The 20,125-nt window shown below is 51.3% G+C and overlaps 1 protein-coding gene across 4 annotated transcripts; it reads left to right on the top strand.

Annotated features, from left to right (window-relative positions):
- Positions 1 to 63: 63 nt before the first annotated feature.
- On the top strand, positions 64 to 19,935 carry Golga2 (golgin A2). 4 transcript variants are annotated; one of them, XM_021181512.3, is made up of 27 exons: positions 64 to 167; positions 3,862 to 3,984; positions 5,019 to 5,099; positions 8,368 to 8,463; positions 8,709 to 8,752; positions 8,852 to 8,915; positions 9,267 to 9,323; positions 9,500 to 9,580; positions 10,342 to 10,380; positions 10,628 to 10,690; positions 10,774 to 10,867; positions 10,947 to 11,053; positions 13,656 to 13,714; positions 14,183 to 14,324; positions 14,721 to 14,810; positions 14,914 to 15,021; positions 15,163 to 15,250; positions 15,601 to 15,938; positions 16,160 to 16,273; positions 16,654 to 16,899; positions 16,979 to 17,054; positions 17,230 to 17,315; positions 17,496 to 17,714; positions 17,794 to 17,896; positions 17,997 to 18,103; positions 18,180 to 18,336; positions 18,428 to 19,935. In XM_021181512.3, the coding sequence occupies exons 1-27, from the start codon at positions 84 to 86 to the stop codon at positions 18,640 to 18,642; spliced, it is 3,081 nt and encodes a 1,026-aa protein (XP_021037171.2). In that variant the 5' UTR covers positions 64 to 83; the 3' UTR covers positions 18,643 to 19,935. The 4 variants fall into 4 exon arrangements, with proteins under 4 accessions (XP_021037171.2, XP_021037180.2, XP_029326998.2 ...); XM_021181521.3 differs by lacking the exon at positions 5,019 to 5,099; XM_029471138.2 differs by lacking the exon at positions 9,500 to 9,580.
- Positions 19,936 to 20,125: the final 190 nt, after the last annotated feature.

The following is a 20,125-nucleotide window of genomic DNA, read 5'->3' as shown; positions in this document are numbered from 1 at the left end:
GCTCTGCACCCGCCTTCTCTGGCCCTTGTAGAGAAGCCTTAGCTTCCGGAAGCAGTTTCGCGGTGGCTGCCGGGATCGTGGTGATGTGGCCCCCCCGCTTCCCCCCTCCCCGCCCCGGGATGTCGGAAGAAACCAGGCAGAGCAAATTGGCTGCGGCCAAGAAAAAGGTAAAGCGCTCCGGGTCGCGGCCCCTTGACCCCACCCGAGCTCCTCCAACGGCAGGACCCCTGACCAGAGTCCGAGCCTTTCCCGAGACACACAGGTAGAAGAACCCCTCAGCGCCCTGGGCTCCCCCAGTGAAGTCTTCTCAGCCAGCCCCGCCCCCTCAGCAACCCAGCCCCCGCCCTCTCAGTCGCCCCTAGGTGACTTTGGTCAGTGACATAGGGTCTCTTAGCCCTCGGCTCCGGACGCTCCAATCCAGACCTCCCAGGGCACCTGTCTCCAAGGTCCTCGGTCCTGGCCCTGTAGGCGACTCGGGCGTTGGTAGTATGGAGTGGAATGTAGTTACGTCACAGTCCCCCCTCGAAACTGTCATTACTACTCCGAGTCTGGTTTGGATTGCCCCACCTGCTCACCTAATGTTGTTGCCCCTTTTCCCGTTTCTCTGGTGGAGAACCCATTTCCACCTGGAAGGGAGCCCAAGTGTGGAATCTAGTGCGGAAACTAGGCGCCCGCATTCCCTTAACTTAGCATTAGTGTGAGCACACAACACTGTCAGCGCCCTTTGCTGACATGGAAGAATGGGTTTGGTTTGGATTTGGTTGTCTGCTCTCTAGAGAGACTGTAATCTCTCTGGAGCAAAACGCATGTATAGTGTTGATCAGTTTCTTGGGGAACTGAGCTTAACTTAAAATTCAGCCAGAATGTCTTTTCCAGCTGGGGTGGTGAGAAGCACGGGATGCATGTGAGGCATCTCACGGGAAACATCACTTTCCCATACTTTTTTTGAGAGAAAAAAAACCCCATAAAAGTCTGGCTTGGCATTTTCATAGATTTGTAGAGACTTCTCTCTGCGATGACAAGGGCTGTGCCCTTTCTGTTCCCATGCTCACTAAAGCCGTGCCTTCACGGTTTCTGCCCTTCTGTCATGTTGTAAACTTGAAGCACGTTTAGGAAGTACTGCGGTGTACCTTTAGTATGTGTTGCTAAAACGGCCCCAGTGGAGTTAGGAGTGGAGCTGAGTTGTTAGGGTGTTTGTTTAGTATATACAAGGGCCTGTTCAGGACTCAGCATAGTTGGCAAGAGTGCTTGCCTACCACCTATGAGGCTCTGGCTTGGATCCTGCAATGGCATTAGCTGAGCAGAGCAATGCATGCCTCTTATTTCCAAGACTCTGGAGGTAGAGGCAGAAGGATCAGGCCTTCAAGGTTATTTTTGTCTATATATGGAATTTGAGACCAGCTTGGTGTATGGCATACCCAATATTGGGGCTGGAGAGAGGTTCAGCAGGTAAAAGCACTTGTTGCTCTTGCAGCGGACCTGGGTATAGTTCCCTTCACCCACAAGTCAGCTAACAAGTATCTCAGCTAACTCCCCGTTTAGATGTTGTATATTATGCCCTCTTCTGGCCAATTAGGTTACTGCATGTACATGATGTACAGACATACATGTAAGCAAAAACAAACAACTACCCTCATATACATTCAGTCTTTTTAAAAATTAAATTAGATTTTGTGTTTGTTTTTGAGACAAGGTCTGTGTATTCCTGGCTGGCCCTGAATTCAGATATGCCTTCCTCTACCTGCCTAGTACTGGGTGAAAGGTGTAGGCCACCAAGCCCAGCAATTCTGGTTTGTTTGTTTGTTTTCTTTTTTTGAAGGGAAGCTGTATATATATGACTCAGTATTAGAATGCTGGGCTCTCATCATAATGCTCCAGGTTCAGTCCCCAGCACTGCAACAACAACAACAACAACAACAACAACAGAGAAACCATTGATGTGCTGGGCCTTTAATCCCAGCACTCGGGAGGCAGAGGCAGGTGGATTTCTGAGTTCAAGGCCAGCCTGGTCTACAGAGTGAGTTCCAGGACAGCCAGGGCTACACAGAGAAACCCTGTCTCAAAAAACAAAACAAAACAAAACCCTCATTGACGTGAGGTTGTATTGAGAATACTTTGGCTTTTGACAGTGTGATGGCTCATGGGTAGAGTATTTCCACACAAGCAGGAGGGCCTGGGTTTGGATTTCCTAGATTCTATATAAAACCAGACATGGCAGCATGAATCTGTAAGCTCAGATGTCTGGCTAGATGAATGGTGGAGACAGAATTTTTAGAAGCTGAGGGGCCATCTAGCCTGGTGTGTGTGGTAATGAGAGACTTGTCTGAGAGTGTGAAAGAGGAAGCAACACTGAGGCTGTTCTCTGACATTGTTGCATGCACCATGACATAGCTATGTATCTTTTCTCACAGTGTGCATACATACATGTTTCCTCTGACAATCTTGTATATGCCATAACATGCATGTGTGCAGACACACACACACACACACACACATACACACATGTTTTAAGGTTATGATCTTTGAGAATTATTCCCAGCACAGACATGATGGTTCACAATCATCTGTGATTCCAGTTCCAAGGGTCCATGCTCTTCTGAACTCTGTGTGCACCAGGTATACATGCAGTGCACACACACACACACACACACAGACAAAACACTCATGCACATAAAATATACTTAAAAATAAATAAGAATAAAGACAGGGTCTTCCGTTATATCCTTGCTTGGCCTGGACCAGGCTAGCCTTATCTCATCATAGAGATTCATCTGCCTCTGCTTTGAGGGCTAGGATTAAAGGGGAGCACCACCACCATGCTAGCAAGAGAAAATGTCTGAAAAGAGGAGTGGGGTTTAAGGTCCAGGATACATAGTTCTTGTCTACTAGTTCATGTGTTTGCCTGTTGTCTTTGGAGTCTGGGGATCACTGTGGAGTCTGGGCTGCTGGGGAGCCCAGGCTGGCTCCTGTCTCATGCCTCCCGCCTCTCCCAGGGGTTGGGATTATAGATAGGTGACAGCACACCCAGCCAGTTCCTGCCAACTAAATGTTTACTCTCTGGTCTCTACCTTTAGATTTTTCCCTTTGGGAGCTGCAAACCCCAGAGCAGGGCATCAGAAGATCTGAGTTTAGATTCCGTGTTTGCCTCTGTGTGTATGTGTATGGGCATGTGTATATGTTGCTGGGATGGAACTTAGGGCCTCGTGAATGCTAGCCAAGTATTCCACTGAGCTACATTCCCAACCCAATTACTACCTTTTTAGCCATGCCATTTCTTCTGCCATTAAGAGGTCATTATTATATCTTGTAGAATCATGGTACCATTACATGAGACTTACGTACGTAAGAGTATTTTTATAGGGCCCTGGAGAGATGGCTCATCAAATAAGAACACTAAGTGTTCTTCCAGAGGACCTGGGTTTAGTTCTCAGCACCGACATGACAGATTGAAACTACCTGTAACTCCAAGATCCGACACCCTCACACAGATAATACATGCAGGCAAAACACCAATGTACATTAAAAAAAAAAGTATTTTTATAAAAACAGCATAGAAAGAAACCAAGCATGGAATATTCCACTCTGTAGTCTAATTTGCACAAGGGCCTAGGCCTGATTTCCAGGACTGTAGAAACCAAGTATGGTGGCACCTGCTCCTGGTGCGTTTAGAGGTTCAGGAAGGAAGATCAGATGTTCATAGCCATCCACATAGTGAGTTAGTGCCCAGCCTGGGATACGTGAGACTGACTCAGACTGTGCATACAGAAACACCAGGCAAAGAGCTCAATAAACTAGAGTCTGGAGTAGAGGCTGCGAGTGTGAGGCAGCTGGCTCTCATTTCTCTCTGTTCTCCTTCCACAGCTGCGAGAGTATCAGCAGAAGAACAGCCCGGGTGTTCCTGCAGGAGCAAAGAAGAAGAAAAAGATTAAAAATGGCCATAGCCCAGAGAGACCCACTGCCAGTGACTGTCAGTCACCAGAGAATGTGAGTCTTGGCCAACAGAGTGCTGTGGAATGGGGGCAGGTGGGAAGAAGGGGGAGGGCTGTGGTTCAAGTGGAAATGTCAGGTGCTGGTTAAAAAGTTTGGCTTTGAGGGCTTGTTGCCTAGTTCAATGGTAATGAACTAGGGCTTATCTCACAAGGGGCCCTGGGTTTTATCTCAGCATAAGAAAAATTAAATGAGTTTGAATTCTATCTCTCCATCAGTTGGAAATATGATAACTTTAGGGCAAGTCGGTTAAACTCTCTGAGCCTCTTTTTACATAGCTGTACAATAGCGGTAATATTTTTAATGTATATCTATAAAGATTAAGTGGTTTATTGCGGTTGTTTTTCTGTTAATTCCCCTAGTGGAGGGTCTGCTGTGGAGTTAACAGTGAGCTGATAGGTACTGCTTGATTGTCTTGGTTTGGGGTAGAAATCAGACCAGAGGGAACATCATTGCTCTCATACTTCTGAAACACAGCCATCTGTAAGAGGAGATTTGAGTGTGAAGTCCATCATTGTCGTGAGCTTGCTGGGTTACCTCAGGAAAGTCTCACACACACACACACACACACTTCCTTCATCTGACAGGTGGACTAGCTTACTGCCTTGCAGACTCTCTTTTTAGCTGTACTGTAGCTGTGTAAAAGTGAAGTCTTATTTGAGAGTCAGGTTTTAAGGTGGCCATGGGGACCTGGGCCTTTGCAAATTGCTCCCTGTAATCCTGGGTCTGTGGAAAGGGCCTTGTGTATGTTGAGTTGCTGCATTGGTCAGGTGGATTGACTCCATCCCTTGGGGACTCTTGCTTACTCTGAGGGCTGCCTCTGATAAGGCAGCAGGTGGCTGCTTGGAAGGATGGCACAGGCCTGGGTGCTGATCTGTGCTCCTGAGTGTTCTGTCTCCCTGACTGTTTCTCTTCTTCCTGCCCTGACTTTCTTGCTTCCCCACCCCCTCCTGCCCCCTCCTCCCTCACTCTCTGTCTCTCTCTCATCTCTCCTCCCTCCTCCCCCCTTTTTCCCTTCTCGCCTGCTGTAGATTCAGGACATTCTGAAGGTGCTGGTGTCCGACCTTAACCGTTCCAATGGGGTCTCACTTCCCCCATTAGACAAGAGGAAGGTGAGGCAGTGCTGAGCGAGACTCCCTCTGGCTTGCTCTCCCAGCCGTGCATGCCACAGAGGCCTCCCTGCTTTGGAGACCCTCTGCCACTGGCTCACTTTGTGTTGCCTCAGTTAACCATCAGCCCCTGTGTCTGCTTTGTCAACTGCTTGCTTGATTGGGTTCTTTTCTTTCCCTGTATCATTTCTCATCTTAGAGAAGATGAGACCCACCTTGAAAGTTAAAGCTAACCGGGAAACAACTTTCAGATCGGATGTTTATGAATGAGACTAGAGTTTATGAATGCCTAGCATGGTACTGTCAGACTGGGACCGATGGAACACAAAAACACCTTTCAGGTCTTGTCCTCTGGGCATCTGTCTCTAAAAAACTAGACCATAGAAATTTGTGGTTCTTTTTTATGAACTCATTTTAGTTTGAAACTTAGGAACATAAGGTTATGAGAAAGTGAATTTATAGTAGAGTTTCTGGGATGAAGACTTTTTTTCTAAGAAACCCTCAACAGGCAGTGGTGGCACATGCCTTTATTCCCAACACTCCGAAGGCATAGAGGCAGGCAGATCTCTGAGTCTAGGAGGAAGTGGCCATGCCTGGTCTACAAAGTGAGTTCCAGGACAACTAGAGCTACACAGAGAAACCCTGTCTTGAATAAAAAAAAAAATGAAGAGAAACTAATTATGAAAAATGTAAAGTTAACTAACAAATGAGTGACCAGGAGAAGCTGCCCTCAGTCTCTCTGAAAACTCAGTGGACTGAGTTCTTGATAGGAAAGGCACTTTGCTAAACAGTGACAAAACAGATGATCAAGCCAGGTGCAGTAGTCCATGCCTGTGAGCCCAGCGCTCCAGAGACTGAGGCAAGAGGACGGCAAGCCCAAGCCAGCCTGGGCTGCATCTGGAGAGCCTGTCTCAAGCCAATAGCAGACTAGATGCACAGGACAAGAGTCACGTGACCTCCAGGATGCCTCACATAGGGACAGGAGCCCTGGTTCCCAGTGGACTCGAGGCTGGGGAAGGGACATTTGTAGCTGCTTCGATGGTGAAAGATGAGCTGACAGGCAGGCACAGTTCAGACATGGAACATCCACGTGTGACAGGACCTGTGTCACAGGGCTGAGAGCTGGCCTCCTGGACATAGTACTTCTTCAGTTTACATGTGCCAGGGGACATGTGCCAAACAAAAGGAGCAGGCTTCTGTCCAACTGAAGGAGTGGTCTGAGCCAAGGCCATGTCCTGTTATTCTGGGGATGAATGGAACGGAGTGAGGACTCGCAGACTGGCGTTGGCTCTTTTCCGCTAACAGAGCTGATGCTGGGCAGGTGCTGCAGTCTGCTCAGGTGTGCTCAGTACTCAGCTCAGAAGTGGCACATTGTGTGTATGGGAGTGGGGGACACATATTTAGTGTTTGTTGTGCTATGGATTCACACAGCCTGGGCTCTGGTTTCCCCTACAGGAAATACTCACCAGAGCGCCCCCTCACCCCCCACCCCCCACCCCCCACCCCCACCCCCCGGTCCAGAAGTGAAGACTTTTCTTGTGTTTTTGAAACTTTCTAGAATTAGTAACTGATTTTCTACTCCAGGAGTAAAGGAGATTAATATCTCTTGAGAAGAGATAAAACAGGAAGTCATGGAAGATAAAAGTTGTTTCTGATGGGATGGGGCATTTTGAGGAGAGTGAAAACTCTGTAAGAACTCCATGCTTAGCTGTAAGACTTAAACTCAAAGAGTTACATGGTTGCCAAAAAGCATTTGAGTCTCCCAGCAGTGCTTAGTGTCCTATCCTTGTGGTCCCTGCTTTTGGGAAGCTGAGGCAGAAAGGAGGTCTCTAGTCTGAGGTCAGCCTGGGCTCTATGGCAATTCTGAGGCAAGCATGGATTTCAGAGAAACCCCGTTTCAACACCTAGAGAAACAAAAGGTACTCAGAAAAACATTTTTATTGATTTTTTTGCCTTTCTGAACGTTGTCAGTCTTAGAGTCTTAGATGAATGTTCCTAAGAAGCTACAAGGGACCCAGAGCCTAGAAGGGTCTGTTGCTTGGAGTGCCACACCTCCAGAATGTCATAGGCGTGGCCAGCTGCCACTGAGCCCCTGGTCTTACCTGTTAGACTCAACTGTAGATGTTGTCAAGGCAGCACCTATGGGTGATTCAGAACTGACAGTCACATGAGTTGTAGGGGTGTGGTCACAGTAACCCTGAAGAGAGTGAGGCTCACAATGAGTTCTCAGAGGTTCTTTCTCCCTTGCTCAAAGGAGGAAATTTGGTCAGCATCCCAAGAGGCTGAGACTGAAGGCTACATAAAGCAAGCGGCCCCTTTCTTTGGAGAAAGGCATGGCCACTTCCCTACCAGACCAGCCTTGCTGGACAGGCCTGGACTCTCTGTCCCTCTCCCTTTGTCTTCCCATCCTCTGCCTATCTGGACTGTTGGACATTAGAAGACCTCTAAGCCAGAGACATAGTCTAAGAGTGAAGCCTGAGCTACAGAGCATAGTGGTGCACGCCTTTAATCCTAGCACCTGGGAGGCAGAGACAGGCAGATCTCTGTTTCGAGGTCAGCCTGGTCTACAGAGTGAGTTCCAGGACAGCAGGGGCTACATAGTGAGGCCCTGTGTCAGAAAATAAACAAGTGAGGCCTGAGCCTGAAGAGTAACTGGGCCAGCTGGTCAAGCACATAGTTCCTACCAGGCAAGTGGGGGACTTCCACAAGCTGCCATCTCCGAAATCCTAGGATTGGTCCCTGCCTACATTTCCTAGAAAGCTCACATGATCTCCTAGATACTTCAAACCAAAGGGCAGCCATTGTTCTCTGCTCTATCCAGTTTTTTTCTGAATTGACAAACACAGCCAGTGCGTGGGTCTGGGAGGAGGGAAGGCAGGAAAGCAAGAGGAGAGGGAGAATGGTTATGTTGACCATGATGATGAGTCTGTCCCAGGAGCAAGGCCTAGAGTCAGGGCAGTTAGCTCTCTGCCTCCTGGACTTGGCACGTGTACCTGCTGTGGCTGCCACAGGTCAGAGCTCCAGAGGGAACTAGGTCCTTGGGTGTTCAGGAAGGAGACCCTGCAGCCCCTGCTTTGAGCTCTGGCCCTTCAGAATGCTACTAGGTGGCCTGAGGCCTGGGCAGGCCGTGCCTGTACCCCAGTAGCTCCCAGCATGTGCGACTGTCCTGTGCCTGCTGCTGTGCTACCCCGCTTGCCCCGTCCCCTCATGTCCATGGCAATGAGGTGCCTCTCTCCATGGTCTTCTGACCCTCTGCTCTGTTCTGTGACAGGTGCCCACAGACCATATTGCTCCTGCACCGCCAATCGCTGCTACTGACACTATGTTTCTTGGTGTCGCCCCTTCCCCAGATGCTGACCTCACTCAGGTTTGTGCTTCTCCCCTTTGTCTGTCGTCCTCCTGTGTGCTTCCCAAAGGACTCCCAAAGTTCTTTGAAAACTCTACTCTGTTCAGATAGCTTGGTTCAGGTGCTGCTCCTGGAGCCTGGCACGGGGAGGCCAAGATGGGGAACACTTGGGATAATGGGTGTTGAGATGAATTTGGCCCACTGTGTCCCTGTGGACAGTAAGCAGAAGCTGAGTAATGCTACCTTATTTCTCTCTACCCATACAGAGCCAAGATGCTGGCAATTGCTCTAACCTCATGGAGGAGACCAAGTAAGTGTTCCCTACTAAGGGAGTCGGGGCAGGCCTCTGCCCATGAGCCCCATTCCCATCAAACTACCTGCACCCCTGATCTTATGTCTCTTCTCTTAGGACTTTCTCATCGACTGAGAGTCTGCGACAACTTTCTCAACAGCTCAATGGCCTTGTGTCTGAGGTACCACAGGACTGGGACCTAGAAAGAAGGTAGAGAGGAAAGGAAAGTATGTTAGAAAATGAGGTGGGATTCTCAAGAGACTAATTCATGAGAGGCTCTTGTCATACTGGAGAAGACTTGGATTTGGACCACAATGGGCAACGTGATTTTTTTATCCTGGTGTGGTTTGAGGTGACAGCTGTTGAGCGGCGAGGTTGAGCCATGGCGGGATAAGAGCCATGAGGAGTGGCACAAAGGGGGTGTGAGTGAGCAGGAAAAGAGATTCTGCTAGTTGAGGGGGAAGTAGGAGGCTGCAGGGATTAGACATTGAGGGTGACAGAGCATCTCCATGTGAGGTATTGTCTCTCCTAGTCTACATCCTACATCAACGGGGAGGGCCTCACATCTTCCAACATGAAGGAACTGGAGGTGAGTGGCCTGGACTCATGGCCCAGCAACCCTTTACGCCAACCACCTATCTCCTCCTACAGGGACCTGGGTGCCCGCTGCCAGCTGAGACAGCCCACCACCCCCACCCCTAATGATGCTCTCTCTACCTTTCCCCCCATCCCTCCTCCAACTCCTCCTCTCTGCATGCGCCTCAGAACCGGTACCAAGAGCTAGCAGTAGCCCTGGACTCCAGCTATGTAACAAACAAACAACTCAGTAGCACGATAGAGGAATTGGTAAGAGTCCAGCGGGGTCCCTGATTCTTGCTGCCAGTCCTGGGCTTCAGTTTCCCCTTTGGGCTCTGAAGAAAGGGACTAGGGGGCCCCTGGGACCAAGGGGAATGGAAAACCTGGGGCTTGAGTCTCAGCTGGAGGCACCCAGAGCATAGAGCATGCAGCATGGATCTTGTGGCTCTTCTCTCTGCCTCCTCTCTGTACTGCAGACTCATCCTGAGTCCTCGCCCTACTTGTCCTGAGCTCGGTGCCTCCAGTAGAGGGGAACACAACCCCAGTTGGTTGTCAGGACCCCATGTCCTATTGGCTTAGCCCCTCATTTGCTCTTTGATTTTGGCCACACCACTCCCTGGGTTTGAGTTTCCTGTTAGCAGAATTGGAGGGGGTCAGAGACCTCTGTCCACTCTGAAGAGGCAAGAGTTGGAAAGCTCACTGACTCATCAGAAACAAGTGTTCTCCCATTCATCTCTTGGTTGTGCCCACAAGACATGCTCAGTTTTAATTCGACACACTCTGCCAAGTCCCAAGTTGGCAGAGGGTAGTCATCTTTCTCACACTTGTTTCTAGAGTTACTAACCTTTACTGTGAACCCAGTTGCACAGTTGTGAGTGAGAGGCAGGGAGAATACCCTGGGAGCTTGAGGAGTTGGTTAGCTCATGGACCCATGTGGCTCTGAGCACCTTTCTCAAATCCATCCTCCTGTTCGGTCTGGGGTGTCATGAAAGGGGCCAGGCCTAGTCCGTTTCCTTTGACTCTTTCCACAGAAACAACAGAACCAAGACACTCTGGATCAACTGGAGAAAGTAATGTGATAGATTCTATGCTCGCTCTTTTCATGACTGATGGGGGTTGGGGAGACCTCAGAGGTGCAGGCTTCAGTCTTGCTTTCTTCTATCCTGGAGAAGACTTACCCCACAGGGTGTCCTCCATAGGATCTTTGATAACCTGACCTCATGGTGTGCCTGTCCTGGTGTCTTTGTCTTTCTGGGGGCTCGTCCCTTGGGCCACCCCTGCTTCCCCACTAAGAGCTGTACTTCCTTGTGCCTGCAGGAGAAGAAGGATTATCAGCAGAAGCTGGCAAAGGAGCAGGGCTCTCTCAGGGAACAGCTGCAGGTGAGAGGTCTGGGCAGTGTCCCCTAGTTCTCTGGAGAGTGTTGCTCTCCCTTCTCTCAGCACTGGTGGCCTTTTCTTCAAAGGTTCACATTCAGACCATAGGCATCCTGGTGTCTGAGAAGGCAGAATTACAGACGGCCCTGGCCCACACTCAGCAAGCAGCCAGGCAGAAAGCAGGTAAGACCTGGGAACCCTTCCGCCTTGTACTGATGCTGTGGCGGGCCCGAGGGCTCCATCTGGACCTCTCTTGTTCCAGGAGAGTCAGAGGATCTTGCCAGCCGACTACAGTCCTCCCGACAGCGTGTGGGAGAGCTGGAGCGGACACTGTCTACTGTGTCAACGCAACAGAAACAGGCAGACAGGGTAAGACAGGTCGATTCTCTGGCCATCAGCAGCTTCCTGGTGGACAGTGAGCCTAAAGGGCTTTGCTGCATGGTCGGGTGTCTCACAGCATACACCACGGCAATTCTTGCTGCTTTTGTTGTGTGGTTGGTAAAAGCAACCTGGGGGATGAGTGCCCGCTGGGTAACTGGGGACTGTATAAACAAGCACTGAATGCAGCCCTGAGAGGCTGCTGTGTGCCTGCTGTGACCCTGCTGTTTGTCTGTGGCCTTGACCAAGGGCTAAGTAATGGGATGGGTGCTCGGCTCTGAAAGTACAGATCTTCAGATGGTGCCATTTGTGGAGGGAGAAGAATGTGAATGTGCAGTGTATGCAAATTATGTCTGAGAGGATTGGTAAACTCGGGTGGGGAGGGAGGGTGACTGAATGGCCATCTGTTCAGAGGAGAGCAAGACTGAGATAGAGGTTAAATAAGAGAAGTATCCTCCGCTTATCTGCAGCCCCCAGGGGAAAGGGCCTAGAGAGTTAGACACCCCAAAATGTTCAAGTCTCAGCTCTGTTGGCTTAAGTGATTTCAGGCCAGCACTTAGACTTTGTGTGCTGTTTCTGCCCAGTGTGGGTGATGGCAACTGTTCTAGATGTGTATGAAGATTGCATGGGATTATTAGCAACAGTGCCTGGTAAGTGCTCGGTGAACAATATTAACAACACCAGTGGTGTCCAAGAGTTCCTGGCTCAATGCTAGCCTGCTGTAAATGTCATTTTTTTAAAAAACTCATAATGCTCCTACCTTAGTGTCCAGACCCTAAGATCACAGTCTTAGGCCAGCACATTCAGGTCTCATTCTGCCTGACTCATCCCTATGGAGTTTTTAAAAGTATAACTTTATTTACTCTGTGTGTGTGGGGGGGGGGAGGGGGGGTGTTGCCTTTATGTATATGCACCAAATGTGTGCCTGGTGCCTACAGAGGGCAGAAGGCACTTAGATCCCCAGGAACTGGAGCCATTATGTCAGTGCTGGGAACCGACTGGGGTCTTCTGGAAGAATAACTGTCTGCTCCTTTACTGAGTTTTGTTTTTGTTTTTCTCTGTTTTCTATTTATTTTTTGTTGAGATGGTTCCCATGTAGCCGTGGATGGCTTGGAACTCATAGAGATCCACTGACCTTAGTTTTCCAAATGCTGGGGTTAAAGGTGTGCACCACCATACCCTGCATATGGTTTTTGGTTTTGGTTTTGTTTGTTTGTTTGTTTGTTTGTTTGTTTGAGACAAGGTTTCTCTGTGAAGCCTTGACTATCCTGAGCTACCTCTGTAGACCAGACTGGCTTTGAACTCAGAGAGATCCACCTGCTTTTGCCACCGAAGCACTGGGACTAAAGGTGTTTGCCACCACTGCCACCATCCTGCTCATGAGTTCTTATTAAAAAAACAACAACAAAAAGGCATTAATAGTGAGGTGATGGTGGTGCACGCCTTTAATCCCAGCACTTGGGAGGCAGAGGCAGGCGGATTTCTGAGTTCGAGGCCAGCCTGGTCTACAGAGTGAGTTCCAGGACAGCCAGGGCTACACAGGGAAACCCTGTCTCGAAAAACAAAAAACAAAAAAAAAGAAAAAAAAGAGTAGCAGTAGTAGGACTGGAGAGATGGCTCAGCATTAAGAGCACTGACTGCTCTTCCAGAGGTCCTGAGTTCAAATCCCAGCAACCACTTGGTGGCTCACAGCCATCTGTAATGGGACCCAGTGCCCTCTTCTGGTGCGTCTGAGGAGAGCGACAGCAGCAGCAGTAGTAGTAACAACAACAGTAACAATAATAATAATACAAGTGAGTGAGCCAGATGGAGTAAAACGTACGTGGAATCCCAGCACTTGGAAGACAAGGGCAGGAAGATGTGCAGTGAAAGGCCAGCTCCATCTTCATGAGAGTATGTCTCCTAAAAACCATGTGTCACTGGGGAAGGCGACCATGCCTGTGATCTCAGCACTCGGGAGACTGAGGCTGGAAGGTTCCATGGCCAGCTTGTAAATTCTAGGCTTACCTGAATCCCTCAGACTGTGTTTGGGAAGAAAAATTAAAAGAGAGCTGGGGTGTTGTTGGTCAGTAACAGAGCAATTGACTGGCTGATACAATGGCTTGAGTTTGATCCCAGCCTTGCAAAAAATAATACTATTATTAATTACAGACAAAACAGGACTGGAGAGATGGCTGTAATTAAGAGCACTGACTGCTCTTTCAGGAGACCCATGTGGTGCTTCACAACTTTATATAATTCATGCTTGTGGAGCACAGGCACACATGTAGACAAAACACGAATACATATAAAATAAATGAAACGAAGGAGCCCTGTCTTAGGTCCCTGAAGGCTATGATCAGTGTAGACCTTTGGCCCCAGCTACTGGGGAGGCTGAGGCAGAAAGACATCTTAGCCCAGGCGTTTGAACCCATCTTAGATAACATAGTGTGACTCCACCTTAAAAACAAAACAAACGCACAGAATCACAAATGAAACTTAGAAGTGTGATTAGGAGAGGAAATGTCACCGTGGAATATCACCGTGGCCATTGGTGCTGTGCCAGCTGCTGCTTCAGCCTGCCAGGTCCAGACTCATTTTTCTCTTTCTGCAGTATAACAAGGACCTAACCAAAGAGCGGGATGCCCTCAAGCTGGAGCTGTATAAGAATAGGTAAGAATTGGAAGGAGGCCGGGCAGTGGTGGCGCACGCCTTTAACTCTAGCATTTGGGAGGCAGAGGCAGGCGGATTTCTGAGTTCGAGGCCAGCCTGGTCTACAGAGTGAGTTCCAGGACAGCCAGGGCTACACAGAGAAACCCTGTCTCAAAAAAAAACAAAACAAAACAAAACAAAAACAAAAAAAACCCAAAACCAAATGGAAAGGAGGCCGGGCTCTCTGCAGCCTTAGTGTGGAGAGTGGAGACTCAGCTGAGACAGGTTTGGGTCTGTGTAGAGCTGTGCTCTGGTCCCAGCCATGCACCTGACTCATGCTGTGGCCCCAGGTAACTCAGTCTCTCTGAGTCCTGTCCCTTGTGACTCAGTGCTTTGCCCTGTGGCTGTGTGGCAAGGCTAATACGTCACTCTGAAATGTGTTCCTTTCTGTTCTTGGCTCCTTCCTTTCTGCTCTGCCTCTAACCACAGCAAAAGTAATGAGGACCTGAGGCAGCAGAACTCAGAACTGGAAGAGAAACTCCGAGTCCTGGTGGCAGAGAAAGCAGCTGCACAGTTGGGGGTGGAGGAGCTGCAGAAGAAGTTAGAGATGTCAGAGCTGCTGCTGCAACAGGTGAGAGGTGCAGCCCTCACCCCAAGGCCCAGGCACGCAGTCTCTGGTTCCTTGCGGGTGACCTGCAGCTGGACAGTTTAGGACATCCTCCTCTCCTGTGGTAATATTTACTAATCGTTCAACAGTGGAGCCCTGGCCACACCTTGGTGACCTGTAACTCACCAGATTAGCCTTGAACTCCAAGCACCGAGGTTGCAGGTGTGAGCCCCCACGCCTGTTGAAATGCCATCATTCTGTTTCATTTAAATGGCCCATGCAGGAGTCTGCTTAGCTCCTCCTGTCACTTTCTCATAGGGCAATGACCCCAGGTTGTCATCCTAGCTCGCACTCTTGTGGGGAGCACGTCAGCGGAACAGCCCAGGCTCCCAGACCTAACCCCTCGTTTCCCTCGCACAGTTTTCTAGTCAGTCTTCGGCCGCAGGCGGTAATGAGCAGTTACAACATGCCATGGAGGAGCGGGCTCAGCTGGAGACCCATGTTAGCCAGGTGTGGATCTGTCGGGGGAGGGGAAGGGCATGACCCCAGATGGCCAAGGGCAGGTGAGGACCAAGGACACAGCCCTGCATAACATGTACATTGACGGATGCAGCTGATGGAGTCACTGAAGCAGCTCCAGGTGGAGAGAGACCAGTATGCGGAGAACCTGAAAGGAGAGAGTGCCATGTGGCAGCAGAGGGTACAGCAAATGGCGGAGCAGGTGAGGCCTCGCCTCCGGTGTCTTTGCTCTTCCTGAGCATCAGCGTGGAGCAGCTGAGGGGTTAGGGGCTTTGGTTTTGCAGAGGTGGGACTGGGGATGGATGGTGCCCGGGATCTCCAGCGCCCCCTGTGCCTTGGGCAGGTGCACACACTGAAGGAAGAGAAGGAGCACAGAGAACGGCAGGTACAAGAGCTGGAGACCAGCTTGGCCGCACTCAGGAGTCAGATGGGTGAGTAGTGCAAGGGTGACCTGAGAGTGGGAGTGGCTCAAAGGCCAGTGGCTTCCATTGCCCTGGGGCAAGTGGGTGTGAGAGCATTGTAATGGGGCAAAAGGTCTGTGCCAGGACTGACCAGGTGACACACCTTGTCATCTCTTGTGTCCCTCTGTGCAAAACAGGGTGGCATGCCTACTGCTATACCTCTGCAGGTGACTGAGCACCACAGAACCATACTAGAGTAGCTTGACACACTTAGCTCATCTGAGACCCTGACAGAAATGAAGCCAGAGCTTGGGGCAGGGAGCCTGACTCCCAGTAGAGCCAAGAGAGGACCCCCTCACTGTGCCTGCTTCCTTTCTCAGAGGAGCCTCCACCTCCAGAGCCTCCAGCTGGGCCCTCCGAGGCGGAAGAGCAGCTGCAGGGAGAGGTCGAGCAGCTGCACAAGGAACTGGAGAGGCTGACGGGACAGCTGCGGGCTCAGGTGCAGGACAATGAGAGCCTAAGCCACCTGAACCGGGAGCAGGAGGGGCGTCTGCTGGAGCTGGAGCGGGAGGCCCAGCGCTGGAGCGAGCAGGCTGAGGAGCGCAAGCAGATCCTGGAAAGCATGCAGAGTGACCGCACCACCATCAGCAGAGCACTGTCGCAGAACCGAGAGCTGAAGGAGCAGCTGGCCGAGCTGCAGAACGGCTTCGTCAGGCTGGTGCGGATCCTGCAGGCCCTCCTTGCTCACAGGGAATGTAACCCTCAAGAGGTGCTGTCCACCTCACATGAGGTGGTAGTTGTCAAAGCACCTCTCAACCCAGAGACCTGTGGTGTGTGGGAATGATCCAGCAGCCTTCCCTGCTCTGTGGGAGGGAGCACGCATGCAATTCTGGGGACCCCAGCCACATTAGGTCCTACTGACTGCTGCCTTCTGTCCAGACCAATGAGAACATGGAGATCACCAGTGCTCTGCAGTCAGAGCAGCATGTCAAGAAAGAGCTGGCCCGGAAGCTGGGAGAGCTGCAGGAGAGACTGGGAGAGCTGAAGGAGACGGTAAGGCCTACCACGGTGGGTGCCAGTCATCACAGTCTAGCTGCAGCCTGGAGCAGGCAGTCCTGGACTGCTCTTCATCTGTGCCAAGGCCAGAAGCTGCTGTTTTATGGTTCTGATTATATAAGGCTCTGGGCTCAGGCTGGGTTCACATCCGTGTGTTCAAATGCTTCCCATCGCCAAACCCATTCACTGAACTTAAAAGATGAGTTTCCTCAGAGAAGTGTTAAAGGTTAAGTGATAAATGTGCATAAAATACAGGCACTAGTAGTTAGTGCAGAACAGGGTGGGTTGCCTTCCACTCTTGGCCTAAAGTGGTGAGAAAGGTGTCAGGTGTGAGGCTGGTTACAAAGGCACTGCCCTCAGCCCTGGCCTTCCTGCAGGTGGAGCTCAAGAGCCAAGAAGCGCAGGGTCTACAGGAGCAGCGAGACCAGTGCCTGTCCCACCTGCAGCAGTACGCTGCTGCCTACCAACAGCACTTGGCGGCCTATGAGCAGCTGACCTCTGAGAAGGAGGCAATACACAAGCAGCTTCTGCTGCAGACTCAGCTCATGGACCAGCTGCAGCATGAGGAGGTACAGGGCAAGATGGCAGCCGAGCTGGCCCGCCAGGAGCTGCAGGAGGCCCAGGTGAGGCAGCTGTTAAGGCTGGGCCCAGGGGGAGGACCTGACCTCCTCTGTGCCTTCTCACTCTTTCCTGGCCCCGTAGGAGCGCCTAAAAGCTACCAGCCAGGAGAACCAACAGCTCCAAGCCCAGCTGAGCCTCTTGGTCCTCCCTGGGGAAGGTAAGACCGCCCAGGAGGAGAGGACTAGAGTTGATGTATTTGGAGAAGCTTTGATTGGGCTGACCCCAGGGTATTCAGCAGGGATACAGAGGGGGGGCTCTGAGCTCTCTTCCCCTGGCCCACTCTGTCTGCCTGATGGGATTATTAGAGGAGACAACCTACTATCTGCCCCCAGGAGATGTGGACCAGGAGGAAGAAGATGAAGAGGTTCCTCAGTCGAGTCTGGCCATCCCAGAAGACCTAGACAGTAGAGAGGCCATGGTGAGCGGGGCTCTGTCTTGCCCCTTCTCTTTTCTACCTCTGTGGCTCTCGGTTTCCTGCCTTCTGACTTCTTTTGATTGCCACTTTGTGCCTGGGAGCCAGTGGGTCAGTCTCCCTCTCTTCCCTGCCCCCTCTGTCCTGAGCATTTCCCTGAAAGGCGCACCTCCCTCTTGTGTGCAGGTGGCATTCTTTAATGCCGCTATAGCCAGAGCGGAGGAAGAACAGGCCCGACTACGTGTGCAGCTGAGAGAGCAGAAGGCACGTTGCCGGAGTTTGTCTCACTTGGCAGCCCCAGTCCAAAGCAAGCTTGAAAAGGAGGCAGTGGTCCCCAGGAATGTGGGTGACTCTGCATCTGAGGAGAGCAGTCAGGCCCTACATGCAGCCATGGAGAAGCTGCAGGTGAGTTTGTCTGTGGGGGCTGGGAGTGTAGGGGCCAGCCAGGGCTCCTGAGTCCCTGAGACCTCTTTCTTGGCTCCAGAGCCGCTTCCTGGAGGTCATGCAGGAGAAAGTGGAGCTCAAGGAGAGGGTAGAGGAGCTTGAACATTGCTGCATCCAGCTTTCTGGAGAGACAGACACCATTGGTGAGGTGGAGCCCAGACCAAGGCAGTGGGAGCTGTGCAGGGGGCAGATTGGGGAAGCCACAGTGTCTGAGCCTTGTCCACCTGCCTGCCATCTCCACAGGAGAGTACATTGCCCTTTACCAAAACCAGAGGGCGGTGCTGAAGGCTCGGCATTTGGAGAAGGAAGAATACATCAGCCGGCTGGCTCAGGACAAGGAGGAGATGAAGGTAGGCCTACACTTCTGTAGTCCAGGCCCTGCCTAATCTGGGCTGGGCCCTTCAAGTTGAGCTCCTTTTTCTCCAGGTGAAGCTGCTGGAGCTCCAGGAGCTGGTGTTGAGGCTTGTGAACGAACGCAATGAATGGCAGGGCAAGTTCCTGGCTGTCTCTCAGAACCCTGGTGACGTGCTTACCCCAGTGCCCACAGGCTCCCAGGAATTTGGTGCTGCTGACCAGCAAGGTGGTAAGTAGAGCCGTTGTCTCTTGGGAAGGCACAAAGGGGAGGAGTCCCATGGCGTGCAGAGCCATTGACCCCCTTCCCCCTTTCTCTAAAGACCTCAGGGAGGTGAGCCTGGCTGACGATATAGAGCCTGCACAAGGAGAGGCAGGGGTACCTGCTCCCCATGAGAACCCCACTGCACAGCAGATCATGCAGCTGCTGCGTGAGATCCAGAACCCCCAGGAGCGGCCAGGCCTGGGTAGCAACCCTTGCATCCCCTTTTTCTACCGTGCCGATGAGAACGACGAGGTGAAGATCATGGTTGTATAAAAGACTGGTGGCCAAAGCCTCAGCAAGGGCAGCCAGAGGTTCTGCCCCAACCCACACCCTTCCTCAGCCACCCTTTATCCTTATAATAATAATAAGGTCAGACTCCATCCCCTCCAGGGGCTGGGGAAGTAGCTCAGTTGGTAGAGTGTTTGCCTGCTGTGCACACAGCCTTGGGTCCCCAGTACCTCTGAAAAGGCTGATACCTGTAATTTGATTGCTTGGGAAGTGGAGGTGAAAGAATCGGCCATCCTCATCTACCTAGTGAGTTTGGGGCCACACTGGGCTACATGCGACCCTGTCTGAAAAACCAAAAGATGAGGCTCCTATCTTAATGGGAGATACAGACTGGTACAGATCTGCCTCTTAGCCAGGGCAGTTTTACTTTGTAAATTCCTGTTAGAGAAAGAGCACCAGAGACTCAGTGATGGAGCAGACTGTGCTGGGTGGCCTGGGGGCTTTCTCACCAAGGAGGGCCTCAGGCCTTACTCAGGACTCTGGGGCAGAACACAGTGGCAGCATTCTCACGCCCAGGTGCAGTGCAGGCTGGTAAACCGGCCTAGCATTCAGCAGGGCTTCTAAGTTTTCACCGGCTCAGTCCTCCCTATCCTCCTTTTCCTCCCCGCCCCCATTTTATCTTCACTTTCTTTACGTAGTGTCTCCTGTAGCCCGAGCTGATCCCCTGCCTCACCGCTGTGCCTGGTGGTTGGCAGTGCTAAGCAGGCACTCTACCAAGTGATTTACCCCCAGCACTCCCTGCCTTTTTCCTTTGTGTGGTGATGCTGGGGATGGAACCCAGGGCACAGCACGTCCCCAGATCAACTCCCATCTTCTCAGAGGCACTTTAGGGCAGTGGGGCTGGGCAGCACTTCATGGGTCCTCAGGCAGTTGGGGCTAACTGCCTCAGGAAGGCATCCCACTTTGGAGGGCTTCCATCTTTTTGAGGCACTTTGGGACAGGGAAAGTGGGTACCATTCTCTCAGGCCTTATGACAATTGGGGTAACTACGCCAAGCAGGACAGAGGCTGCTGGGGCAGGGTGGGCTTCCCCTTCCCCGGTGTACATATTGTACCTGTGTACTATTTTGTATATTCCGGGGTAGGGACACCCCTGTATCATAGTGGAGGTTGGAGCTAGCAAGTGGGAAGAGCTTCTAATAATCACTTTGGGCTGGGAACCTTATTTATTGGTAGTATTAGGTCAGAGAGCAGGAGGCGGAGACAAGGTTGTGGCACCTGCTGATGCAGCTCCTCTTTATTTTGCTTTTTACTTGGGAAATAAATGGATTTAGCCATACTGCTGGGCCTAGGGTGTTCGTCATTGGTTCTGGGGTTAGCCTCAGGCTGGCACTGAGCAGGGAATGTGTCCTGCCTGGAGAGAGCAGGCTTCTGGCCTGTGTGGAGCCCAAGGTCTGAAGTGCCTGGCAGGGCTGATTGACACCCATCACCAATACACTGCCTATTGAAGCCTAGGAACCCAGGGGGGA

This window comes from Mus caroli, unplaced genomic scaffold (genome assembly GCF_978045245.1).
Source record: "Mus caroli unplaced genomic scaffold, Mus_caroli_1 scaffold_2, whole genome shotgun sequence".
NCBI lineage: Eukaryota > Metazoa > Chordata > Mammalia > Rodentia > Muridae > Mus > Mus caroli.
This window is presented reverse-complemented; position numbering and strand designations above follow the sequence as displayed.

What these genes read in the sequence shown, in the direction of transcription:
- Golga2 (XM_021181512.3), top strand. Translation starts at nt 84, where the DNA reads ATGTGGCCCCCCCGCTTCCCCCCTCCCCGCCCCGGGATGTCGGAAGAA. An exon ending in CCAACATGAAGGAACTGGAG is followed by an intron (nt 9,324 to 9,499) that starts GTGAGTGGCCTG and finishes CATGCGCCTCAG; the next exon opens with AACCGGTACCAAGAGCTAGC. An exon ending in AGAACGGCTTCGTCAGGCTG is followed by an intron (nt 15,939 to 16,159) that starts GTGCGGATCCTG and finishes CCTTCTGTCCAG; the next exon opens with ACCAATGAGAACATGGAGAT.